The 10,477-nt window shown below is 51.6% G+C and overlaps 2 protein-coding genes, 1 non-coding gene and 1 pseudogene across 3 annotated transcripts; 3 read left to right on the forward strand and 1 right to left on the reverse strand.

The window, feature by feature from the left end:
* Positions 1-1,230: 1,230 nt before the first annotated feature.
* Positions 1,231-1,312, reverse strand: TRNAL-AAG. Its single transcript has one exon. It is a non-coding gene; the product is annotated as a tRNA-Leu (tRNA).
* A 363-nt stretch (positions 1,313-1,675) lies between these two features.
* Positions 1,676-3,518, forward strand: LOC122191811 (zinc finger protein 135-like). The gene is made up of 2 exons (XM_042892209.1): positions 1,676-1,793; positions 2,371-3,518. Exons 1-2 carry the CDS (start codon positions 1,676-1,678, stop codon positions 3,516-3,518), a joined length of 1,266 nt encoding a protein of 421 aa, XP_042748143.1.
* Positions 3,519-3,686: 168 nt separating this feature from the next.
* LOC122191809 (butyrophilin-like protein 2) lies at positions 3,687-7,749 on the forward strand. The gene is given in 5 exon segments (XM_042892208.1): positions 3,687-3,698; positions 6,402-6,501; positions 6,832-6,973; positions 6,975-7,171; positions 7,523-7,749. Coding segments are annotated over 5 exon segments (678 nt in total).
* Positions 7,750-9,187: 1,438 nt separating this feature from the next.
* Positions 9,188-9,931, forward strand: LOC122191810 (annotated as a pseudogene).
* Positions 9,932-10,477: the final 546 nt, after the last annotated feature.

Genomic DNA, 10,477 nt, shown 5'->3' on the forward strand with positions numbered 1-10,477 from the left:
TGTTTCATTTGATCGAAATTTTCATTCGTTCTTCCCGAAGTTCCATTTTGTTCTCTTCGTTTCATTTCGTCCCCATTTGACATTTTTGCCTCAATTTTGAGTCCATTTCTTCAAATTTTGACTCATTTTCAAAATTTGATTTTTTATAAAAACTTCTGTTTTTGAAAACTTCGGTTTCTGAAAATTTTGATTTTTTTCCAAAAAAAAATCTATTACTTTTGGAAATTTCTATTTTCTTTCAAAATTTCGATTTTTTCCCAGTTTAGATTGCCCCTAATTTCAGTTTTTTAAGATTTTGATTTCATTTTTTATTTCAATATTTTTTATTTTCAATTTCAATTTTCTTCGTTTTTTTGAAATTTTCGTTTTTTTCAAGTTTTTGATTTTTTCTCTAGTTACTGATTTTTAAAAAAATTCATTTCCATATTTTTTTCAATGTTGGTTTTCTTTTTTAAATATCAGTTTTATTCCTTTAATTAATTCTTATTTTTTAAATTCTGACTTTATTTTTTAATTTGTTTCATCTTTAATTATTTATTTTCTTTAATTTCCCCTTAATTTTGATTTCAAATTAATTTTAATTGTGCTTATTTTGATTCCATATTCCATGTTTTTTAATTTCTGATTTTTCCATTTTCCTCCATTGCCCCCCAATCTTTCCCAAATTTCCCCCATCTGCCCTCATTTTTCCCCAGTTTTTCCAATACTCTGCAATTTCCCCCCATTTCCCCCAGATTTTCCCCATCCCACCATGTTGTCCCAATTTCCCCATTCCCCCCAAATTTTCTCCTACATTTCCCTGAAATTTCCCCATTTGCCCCAGTTTTCACCCATTTTTCCTCTGATTTCCCCAATTTCCCTCAAATTGTCCCCAATTTCACCCCAATTTTCCCCCTATTTTGCTCCCGTTTTCCCCAAATTTCCTCAATTTCCCTCCAATCTCCCTCCACCCCCCTTCACCACCCTGCATTTCCCACAGGTCCCAGATGCACTGCAGGAAGTGACTGTCATTTCCACCCCCACTGCTCTCCACCCTCTCCCGGGGCACCGCAGCCACCCACAGCTTCCCCCCACAGGTGGGGCCACTGACCCTCCCCCCCCCTCTCCAAACCCACAGTCCCATTTGGGGCCCCCATTTCCCCATAGGGATCCCCTCATGTCTTGGGGTGCAAAAAGATGGGAGCAAATGCGAGGGGGGCACTGGGGCGTGGACCCCCAAAAGATGCTTTCTGGCAGTGGTGGGATTCGAACCCACGCCCCCGCAGGGACTGGAGCCTTAATCCAGCGCCTTAGACCGCTCGGCCACACTACCCCATGGGACACCCCCAAATCCCAATGGGAAACAATGAGGAATCCTCAACCCAGTGGGATCCAAAACCAATGGGATCCTACAACCCAAACCCATCACCCAATGGGATCCCACCACCCAACCCACCAGCCAATAGAGCTCCACTTCTCCAAGCCCCATTATCCCCACTCAGTGAAATCCCACCACCCCAAACCCACCACCCCAATGGAATCCCATCACCCCAAACCCCATATGGGGGACTGAGACAAAACTGATGGGTTCCATTGGCAGCACTGGGATGGGATGTGGGTTCAGAGCAGCCCTGACCCATCGCCCCCCACCCATTTAGGGCCACAGGAGCGCAGTGGGGAGCCGTGGGTGCCCGACATGCTCAGCTCGGAGGATGAGGAGCCCACGCGGCCGCTGCTGTGGGTTTGGGTCCGGAGGAGGAGGAGGTGGAGGAGCTTTCCCAACACGGAGATGTCCTCTGGGTCCTCCTGCTCAGGTATGGGGGCACTGAAATGGGGGATGGGTGTAATGGGGGAAAGTGGGTGTGGGAACCGATGAGAACCCATATGGGGATGTGTCCACGTCCCACCAGAACCCCATCCCTTTTCCATGATTCCTTTCCCCTTCCCATAGTTCCCATCCCTTCACCTCTCCTTCTCTTCCCCAATCCGTGGCTCCCATCCCCTTTCTATGGTTCCCATCCTCTTTTCATCCTTCTCATCCCTTCTCCACAGTTTCCATCCCTTTGTCCTTCATTCCCATCCACTCCCCCAAAATTCCCATTCTGCTCCCATCGTTCCCATCCCATCCCTGTACTTCCCATCCCTTCATCCCTCCTTCCCATCCTGTATCTGTGGTTCCTATCTCCTTTCCATGGTTTCCATCCCTTTACTCCTTATTTCCACCCCCCTTTCCATCCTCTCCATCCATTTCCCATGGTCCCCATCCCATATCTGCAGTTCCCATCCCCTTTCCATCCTTCTCACCCCCTTCCTGCAGTTCCCACCCCTCCGCCCCCCATCCCCACCCCCCATTCCCACCCTGCTCCCCATTTCTTCCCCAATTCCCAACAGACGCTGATGATGGATGGACAACCACAACAACAGAGGGTGCATCCATGGAGGATGATGGTGATGATGGTGACGAGGAAGATGAGGACGAAGATGGGACCAAAATCAAGCCCCGCAGCATTGCATCAGGACGGAGAAGAACTGGCACCTCCTGCACCCAGTGTGGGAAAAGCTTCCACCATGCTGCATCGCTCCGACGGCACCGCCGCCTGCACCGCCGCATGCAGCCGTCCCCATGCACCCGCTGTGGCCGCGTGCTGATGTGCAGCTCCGCCCTGGAGGACCACCAGAAGAAGCACTGCCGACCCCAGGCCCGGCACCGCTACTTTCCCTGCGCTGACTGCGGCAAGCAGCTCTCCTCCAATGCCGCGCTCATCACCCACCGCCGCATCCACACCGGGGAGCGGCCCTATGGCTGCCCCGACTGCGGGAAGCGCTTCATGGCCAGTAAGTCACTAGGCAAGCACCGCAAGAGCCACTCAGAGGACGGCTTCTTTACCTGCCCTGACTGTGGCAAGAAGCTGACGTCCAAAGCCACGCTGCTCACCCACCGCCGCATCCACAGCGGGGAGCGGCCCTATGGCTGCCCCGACTGCGGGAAGCGCTTCATGGCCAACAAATCGCTCAGCAAGCACCGCAAGAGCCACATGCTGCCAGGCAGCAATGCCAGCAGTGCTGCAAACACAGCCTACGTGGCACAGCTCCACATGCACCACAATCATGCACCAGAACTAAATGCTAAATACAGGCAGAGCTCAGCCCTCAGTGCAACACCTGCACAGCAGCACCGGCAGCACAAGGATGTGATGCCCCATCACTGCCTGCAGTGCGGAGCTGCATTCCGGCTGCATTCCGCACTGCTGCTTCACCAGAAAAGCCACACGGTGCCGCGGCCGCACACCTGCAGCGACTGTGGGAAGGCATTCCGTGAAGCCGCCACGCTGCGCCGGCACCGCCGCATCCACACTGGGGAGAAGCCGTACAGCTGCCAATACTGCGGGAAGAGCTTCCGCGCCAGCTCCACGCTCATCATCCACCAGCGCATCCACACCGGCGAGAAGCCGTACCCGTGTGGCAGCTGCACCAAGCGTTTTGTCTCCAGTTCGTCACTCATGAAGCACCGCCGCACGCACCAGCGCCAAGCACCATGATGGGGTTGGTTGGTTCCCCCTCACCACGGGGCTCTGAGGGGCTCACAGCCCCCTCCCACAGAGCTCTGCCATGTCCTGTTGCTGGCCCACAATTTTATGGCTTTCCCAACCAAGCCCAATGAGGATTTGTCTTTTCATGGGGGGTTGGACTCCACTGGGTGGAGGGCGATGGGGATTGGGGTGATGGGACTCCATTGGGATGGAGGGATTGCACTGGGTAGGGGATGATGGAGTCTAGGGTGGTGGGACCCCATTGGGTTGGGGGATGATGGTGTTTGGGGTGGTGGGATTCCATTGGGATGGAGGATGATGAAATTTGGGATGGCAGAATTCCACTGAGCCCACTGAGTCCACTAAGTGGACTATGATGGGATTTGGGTCAGTGGGATCCACTGCAATGGAGGTTGATTGGGTTTAGGATGATGCTCATGAAGCACCCCCGCGTGCACCAACACCAGGAGCCCTGATGAGCTCACAGCCCTCTCCCCACAGAGCTCTGCTGTGTCCTCATTGCTGGCCCACAGTTTTATGGCTTTCCCAACAAAATCCAATGAGGATTGGTCTTTTCTTAGGGGGTTCAACTCCATTGGCTGGAGGGCGATGGGGATTGGGGTGATGGGACACCATTGGGATGGTGGGGTTCTGTGGGATGGAAGATGATGGAGATTGGGATTGTGGGACTCTGTTGGGATGGTGGGGTTCTAGTGGGTGGGGATTGATGAGATTTGGGATGGTGGGACCCCATTGGGTGGGGTATGATGGGGTTTGGGGTGGTGAGACCCTGTTGTGGTGCAGGATGATGGGTTACCACCAACATTTAGGGTGGTGGTATTCAACTGGAATGGATGTCAATGGGGTTTGGGATGATAGGACCCCACTGTGGTGGAGGATGATTGTGTTTGGGGTGGTGGGACCCCATTGGGTCGAGGGCAATGGGGTTTGTGATGGTGTAATTCCATTGGGATGGAGGATGATGGGGATTGGGATGGTGGAATTCCTTTGGGGGGGGACAGTGGAGTTTGGTGGGCTTTGAGGTTGATGGGGTCTGAGCACAGTGGGAAAGAGAGGGAGAAGTGAGGTGGCGTGGCTGAGCGGTCTAAGGCACTGGATTAAGGCTCCAGTCCCAGCACGGGCATGGGTTTGAATTCCACAAAGTATCTTTTGGGGGGTCGCCGGTGGGAGCACAGCTGGAAGAGGGGAACTTCTGCATCTGGGGTGCCTCCATCCCAGGGGACAGACCTCCCCATTTCAGTCCCCCCTATTACAGCTCTCCTTAATCAGAGGAATAATTCCATTTTCCATGCACTGAGTGCACCGAGTGATTGCCCACCTTCCACAAAAACACTTCCTGGTTCCCAGAGCCCTCCACCATGGGAAGAGGGGATGTGGGGGTGTCACAGGGCAAACATTAATTTCTGCATTAATGGTCAGTTACTTAAAAAAATCCCTACTGAACAAAGAAACCATCACACTTTGGGCATAGCTCAGAACAAACTCACCTCTGCCAGCTGCTCCAAGCCATAATCCTGCACGCTCAGAAAATGCTCTGGCAGCTTTACTGGTCCCCGTAACCTATGGGAAGTTGAAGAAACTGGGAGAAGTGTTCATGCAGTGCAGCTCATGGCTTTCTCATGTCCTATGGGTCCACGTTCCTGGTAGATGCAGAGCCCCATCAAGCCCCAGTGGAAAGTCAGCTATGGATTCCACAACCGTTTGCCCCATTGCCAACTGCCCCACGTTGGAGTGACCCCATTACCTCCTCCCCTGGTGGCTGTAACCCTCTGGGCCCCTCCCATTGAATCACAGAATCACTGTGGGGCCTGGGTTGAAAAGCACCTCAAAGATGACATCGTTCCAATCCCCTGCTATGTGCAGGGTCACAACCACCAGTCCAGGCTTCCCAGAGCCACATCCTATGGCCTGAAACACCTCCAAGGATGGGGTATCCACAGTCTCCCTGGGCAACTAGAGAGGTCACCACCCTCGGAGTGAGGCCACAAGAACTCATTGTCATGTCACAGTAAGAAAGTGGGACGGATGTGGGTAAAGATGCAAAGCAGACGCTTTGGTTGCACACAACACCAGCAGAGGCCCATTTGGGTACCTCCCCTTAAAGGTTAGAAGTGCACAGCGGGGAACACACCGAGCCTTTGTGAGGATGACTGCCGGCCTTCATCCAACAGCCACCAGATGGGGCACAGAGACCCTCCCACGTTTTAATACAGATAACATGCAACCAGTGTCTCAGAAATGCACTATGTACACACTGTGCCTACAGTCCTGTAGCCATCGCTCCCCTCGTGCTGCTCTTTGGATGCAGAGATTCCCTGAGCTCCCAATGCTCCCAGTGATAAAGCAATTCCTGCTTGACATAACCCACTGCCATCCCACGTTACTGGGTCAGACTTCCCAGCCTTCGCTTGTCCAACTGAGGGGCAGATGTTCACCCCCTGTCTGCACCCCTCCCTGCACTATCTGCAGCACTGAGACCTTAAGATGCACAGCGCAACATTTGTGCTCTGTGGGCCCCACTTTGCAGGCATGGAGGATATCAGCTCTCCTCCTTCCACCCACCCTCATCAGAGCCACTGTGCTGCTGGGGGAGGCAGATGGGATGGCTGCATCGCTCCCCCTCAGCTTCATAGAGTTGCTTTGCTGCAGGTTTTGGCTGCGAATTGGACCCTCTAAGAACAATCCCTCATTGTGAGACTCCACTGCAAAGCTGATCGGCTCGAGCTCTCTTCTCTTACAGCTTCTGCCCTCATATTCACCACGAGCTTTTTCCACATATTCTTTCCAAATCCTCTTCCCCATCTTCTCCATCTCCATCTCCTTCCTCTCTCACCTTTCCCCAACTCCTTCTCCCCTCCCCTTCTCCCACAGACGCTCTTCCTATTGGGCTGCAACCACCCCAGTTTCACCCTCCCCTGGAGGAGCCTCCTTGTTTATCTTGTGGCTCTGCAACTCCTCCATCTGGAATCAGGTAGGGGTCCTGTGTGGCTGCTGTGCCTGGCAGAGGTGTTTCTGTGGGGCAGGGGAGCAGCCGTGGGACAGGGAGAACCCAAGACCAGCACCCAGCCCCACTTGAGTTTCTCTTCAGTTCTTTCATGAAATGTGTGATTTTGGGTAGAATTTCTGTCCCTTCACCTCCTCCACATGTTGTGAATGGGCTCCCACCCCCAGGAATCCTTCCCCACTCTCTCTTGCTCCTTCTCCAGTGGTTTTAGATGAGATGGGGCGTACACCAACTCACCCTGTGCCGTTCCAGGTCCCCACATTAACACAGCCACCATCTCACCATCTCATTGCTCAGCCCAGCTCAGGGTGGTGGCACCGAGCCTCCGTGCCACTGCCAACGAAGGACAGGATGTTGTGCTGCGCTACCAGTTGTTCTCTTGCAAGGATGCTCAGAGATCAGACATCAGATGGATCCAGCACCGGTCCTCTGGGCTTGTCATCCTACCAAAATGGAGTGTGCCTGCAACAGATGGTGGAATGTAAAGGGAGGACAGAACCGCTCAGGAATTGTCTCTCTGATGGAAACCTGGATTTGCGCATCACTGCAGTGAGCTCCTCTGATAGCAGCTCATATATCTGCGCTGCGCAAGATGGTGATGGTTATGCGGACGCTGTGGTGAACCTGGAGGTGTCAGGTCAATGGCTGGGGTATCCATGGATGGAGAGCTGAAGGACAGCAACCTTTGAAAGAGGATGGGGCTGAACTGCTCCATGAGATGCTGGAGTTGGAGCGGGCACATGGTTTGATTTGGGGATGGATCTGCATGGATGAGGTGGTTGGGTTGGGTTTCTGCGATGGGTTTCTCCATGTCTCACCACAAGATGCTGAGCAGCTCCTCCACCTGTGCCAAGTTGGGGATGCTGCCATTGTATGGCACTGCTCCCTGGTTGCTGCTTCATTGGGTTCTGTTGTCTCCCAAGTCTATGTCTTGCTTTTCCACATAGGAGAATGGAAAAGTAACAACTTTCCCTGATTTTTTTTCCAGATCTCTTTTCCCAAATTGTGCATCCCTGGAAGGTGGCTCTGGCTGTGATCATCACACTTCTGGTTGTGTCATCTGTTGTCATTGTTTTTCTCTATAGAAAGCGAAGAGAGCTGAGAGTGGAGGGGATGAAGTGCAGGGAGGTGTTGTGCAGCAACAGGGATGGTCGAGGTGGTGCTGAGTTCTGGTCCATGGAGGTACACAGGAGGAGGAAGGGAGATTTTTCCTGAGATTCCAATATTGCTTGTTAAATAAAATTTTTAGGACCGAAGTGGTCATCGGCCATTTCCCTGAACAAAAAGATTTGGGGTGTAGGAATGGGAGCACCCATGGAAAGAGAAGATGTTCCCTCTGACCGTGCGTTTCCTTTGCTTCTGTTTTGCAGAAAGAAAAGATGAATGCTGGGTAAGTACTGGAAGGAGCGGTGCTTGAGAGCAGCCCTGCAGAGAAGGACCTGGGGGCCCTGATGGATGAGAAGCTTAACATGAGCCAGCAGTGTGCTCTTACAGCTCTGAAAGCAAATAGGATCCTGGGCTACATGAGAAGAGGGGTGGCCAGCAGGGGACAGGGAGATGATTGTCCCTCTCTAGCTTCTGTGAGGCCCCATCTGCAGAACTGTGCCCAGGTCTGGAGCCCCCAATACAAGAAAGACAGAGAGCTGTTGGAGAGGGTCCAGAGGAGCTACAGAGTTGATCAGGGGACTGGAGCACCTCTCCTATGAAGACTGGCTGAGGGAGCTGGGCTTGTTCAGCCTGGAGAAAAGAAGGCTGCGGGGTGACCTCATTGCAGCCTTTCAGTGTCATGTGAATCAGAAGCCTCACCATGTCCCTTTCCTCCTTCCTCCCAGAGCTGGGTTGAGAGAGAGCAGTTGGACAGTGGCCCTCTGCACAGCCTGGGTTCTTCTCTGGAGCAACCTGTGGGTGCAGCCATCCACCAGCTGAGCAAGGGGCAGCATGGGGCAGGTAGGAACAAGCCCGATGGACAGATCAGCTTGACTCTTCTCTAAGTGACAGTGAGAAGGCTTTACCTCTGAGCGCTGACCTGTCCTTATGCCAGGAAAGTAAACCTGGAGATTTTTTAGTCACAAACTTTAAGGGAAAATCTAAATCCAATTCATAGAAACTTTTTTTTCTCTCATCTTATAGAAAGCAAGATGTAAAGATTATTTTAATCAGTGGGAGACTGCATACAGCAAAGCTTTTTCATCCTATTACTCATACAGGATTGGAAGAAAGAGCATTCTGCAAATTGATTTGAAGTCAGGCTCTCCCCTACCAAAATGACAAAATGTGTTGAAGTTTGGTTCAGTGCTGATCTCATGAGCATCTCTTTCTCCCTTGCTGAGCGTGGGAGCATGAGTTCAGTGATTCTTTTACTATGGACCCATCTCTGAAGAATAGAAAAGTAGGATGAGATGAATGCCATCTTTCCTTACCCACAATGATGGACATTGTGTCAATTTCATGTCTCATTGTGATAAAATGGTAATATTCCCAAAGAGCCACTGGACAGAATCTGAATAATTTAAAGCAGGGATCCAAGTGCAGAAAACTTCCCACTTCAAATCTAAGAGGTACTGATGGAAACTTCCATGTCTCCAGAGGCTTAGAGCAGGATTGACTCCTCTGAAATCTTTTCTAAAATCTCCTCTGTGCACCTCTGTTCCTCCTCCTGGTGTTGGCAGACACGCGGCAGCTGCAGTTCCTGCACTTCTGGCTCTTGCTGGGCATCTGCCTGGATGCCCTCCTGGGCAACGGCCTCATCAGCACAGCCGTAGCCTGCGACCACCGCCTGCACACCCCCATGTACTTCTTCCTCCTCAACCTCGCCCTCCTCGACCTCGGCTGCATCTCCACCACTGTCCCCAAAGCCATGGCCAATGTCCTCTGGGACACCAGGGCCATTTCCTATGCAGAATGCACTGCACAGGTCTTTTTTTTATTATGCTTTCATTCTGCAGAGATTTTTCTTCTCACTGTGACCTGTGAACTGTGGACCAGCTCTCCTGTGAAATCTCCCAGATCCTCAAGCTCTCCTGCCCAGAATCAGACTACCTCAGGGAAGCTGGTATTGTTTATTTTAGTCTTTGTTTAATCTAGTGTTTGTTTAATCTTTGGTTGTTTTGTATTCATTGTGCTGTCCTACATGCAGATCTTCAGTGCCGTGCTGAGGGTGCCCTCTGAGCAGGGACAGCACAAAGCCTTTTCCACGTGCCTCCCTCACATGTCTGTCTGTTTGTCAGCACTCTCCTGTTTGCCTCTCTGAAGCCACATTCCTTCCCCATCCCTGGACCTGGTGGTGCCAGTTCTGTACTCCGTGGTACTTCCCACAGTGAATCCTCTCATCTATGGTGTGAGGAACCAGGAGCTCAGGGATGCCCTGAGGAAACTTTGGGAAATCCGGCTATATTAGGACAACATTTTGTTAAATGTTGTGTTTATTGCATCCTAAAACTTGCATTTTCTTTTAAATATAGTTATTCTAAATATGTTATTATAGTGAATTATGTATTTTGACCCAGTCATCTCATGTGCCTACAGAACTCGTCTTCCCATATGCATGAACACAATGAAGATGACAGCAGAAAATCATTTCTCTCAGCTCACTTTTCTTCCCTTCTCCTCTGGAGCTGGAGGAGAAACCCCCTTATGCAGGAGGGATTCAGGGGCCAAGAGCCCATCTACCAAGTTGAGCAGCAGCCCAAATTTCCTTGGCAGCTGCCCCTCACTACTCAGTGGGCTTCTGCACCTGAAGTTCTTTATTATGAGAGTGGTGTAACAGAGCTATAACAGGCTGCCCAGAGAGGTTGTGGATGCTCCATCCCTGGAGGTGTTCAAGGCCAGATTGGATGGGGCCCTGGGCAGCCTGGTCTAGTATCAGATTGGGAGGTTGGTGGCCCTACATGTGGCAGGGAGGTTGGAGATTCATGATCCTTGAGGTCCCTTCCAACCCTTGCCA

The sequence above is a fragment of the Lagopus leucura genome, unplaced genomic scaffold (assembly GCF_019238085.1).
Source record: "Lagopus leucura isolate 7727_CA_CO unplaced genomic scaffold, USGS_WTPT01 34800-0_obj-0_obj, whole genome shotgun sequence".
Lineage (NCBI taxonomy): Eukaryota > Metazoa > Chordata > Aves > Galliformes > Phasianidae > Lagopus > Lagopus leucura.

Excerpts from the sequence above, each read along its gene's own strand:
- LOC122191811 (XM_042892209.1), top strand. The coding sequence starts at position 1,676 with ATGCTCAGCTCGGAGGATGAGGAGCCCACGCGGCCGCTGCTGTGGGTT. Across the intron at positions 1,794-2,370 it reads CTCTGGGTCCTCCTGCTCAG|ACGCTGATGATGGATGGACA; the intron begins GTATGGGGGCAC and ends AATTCCCAACAG.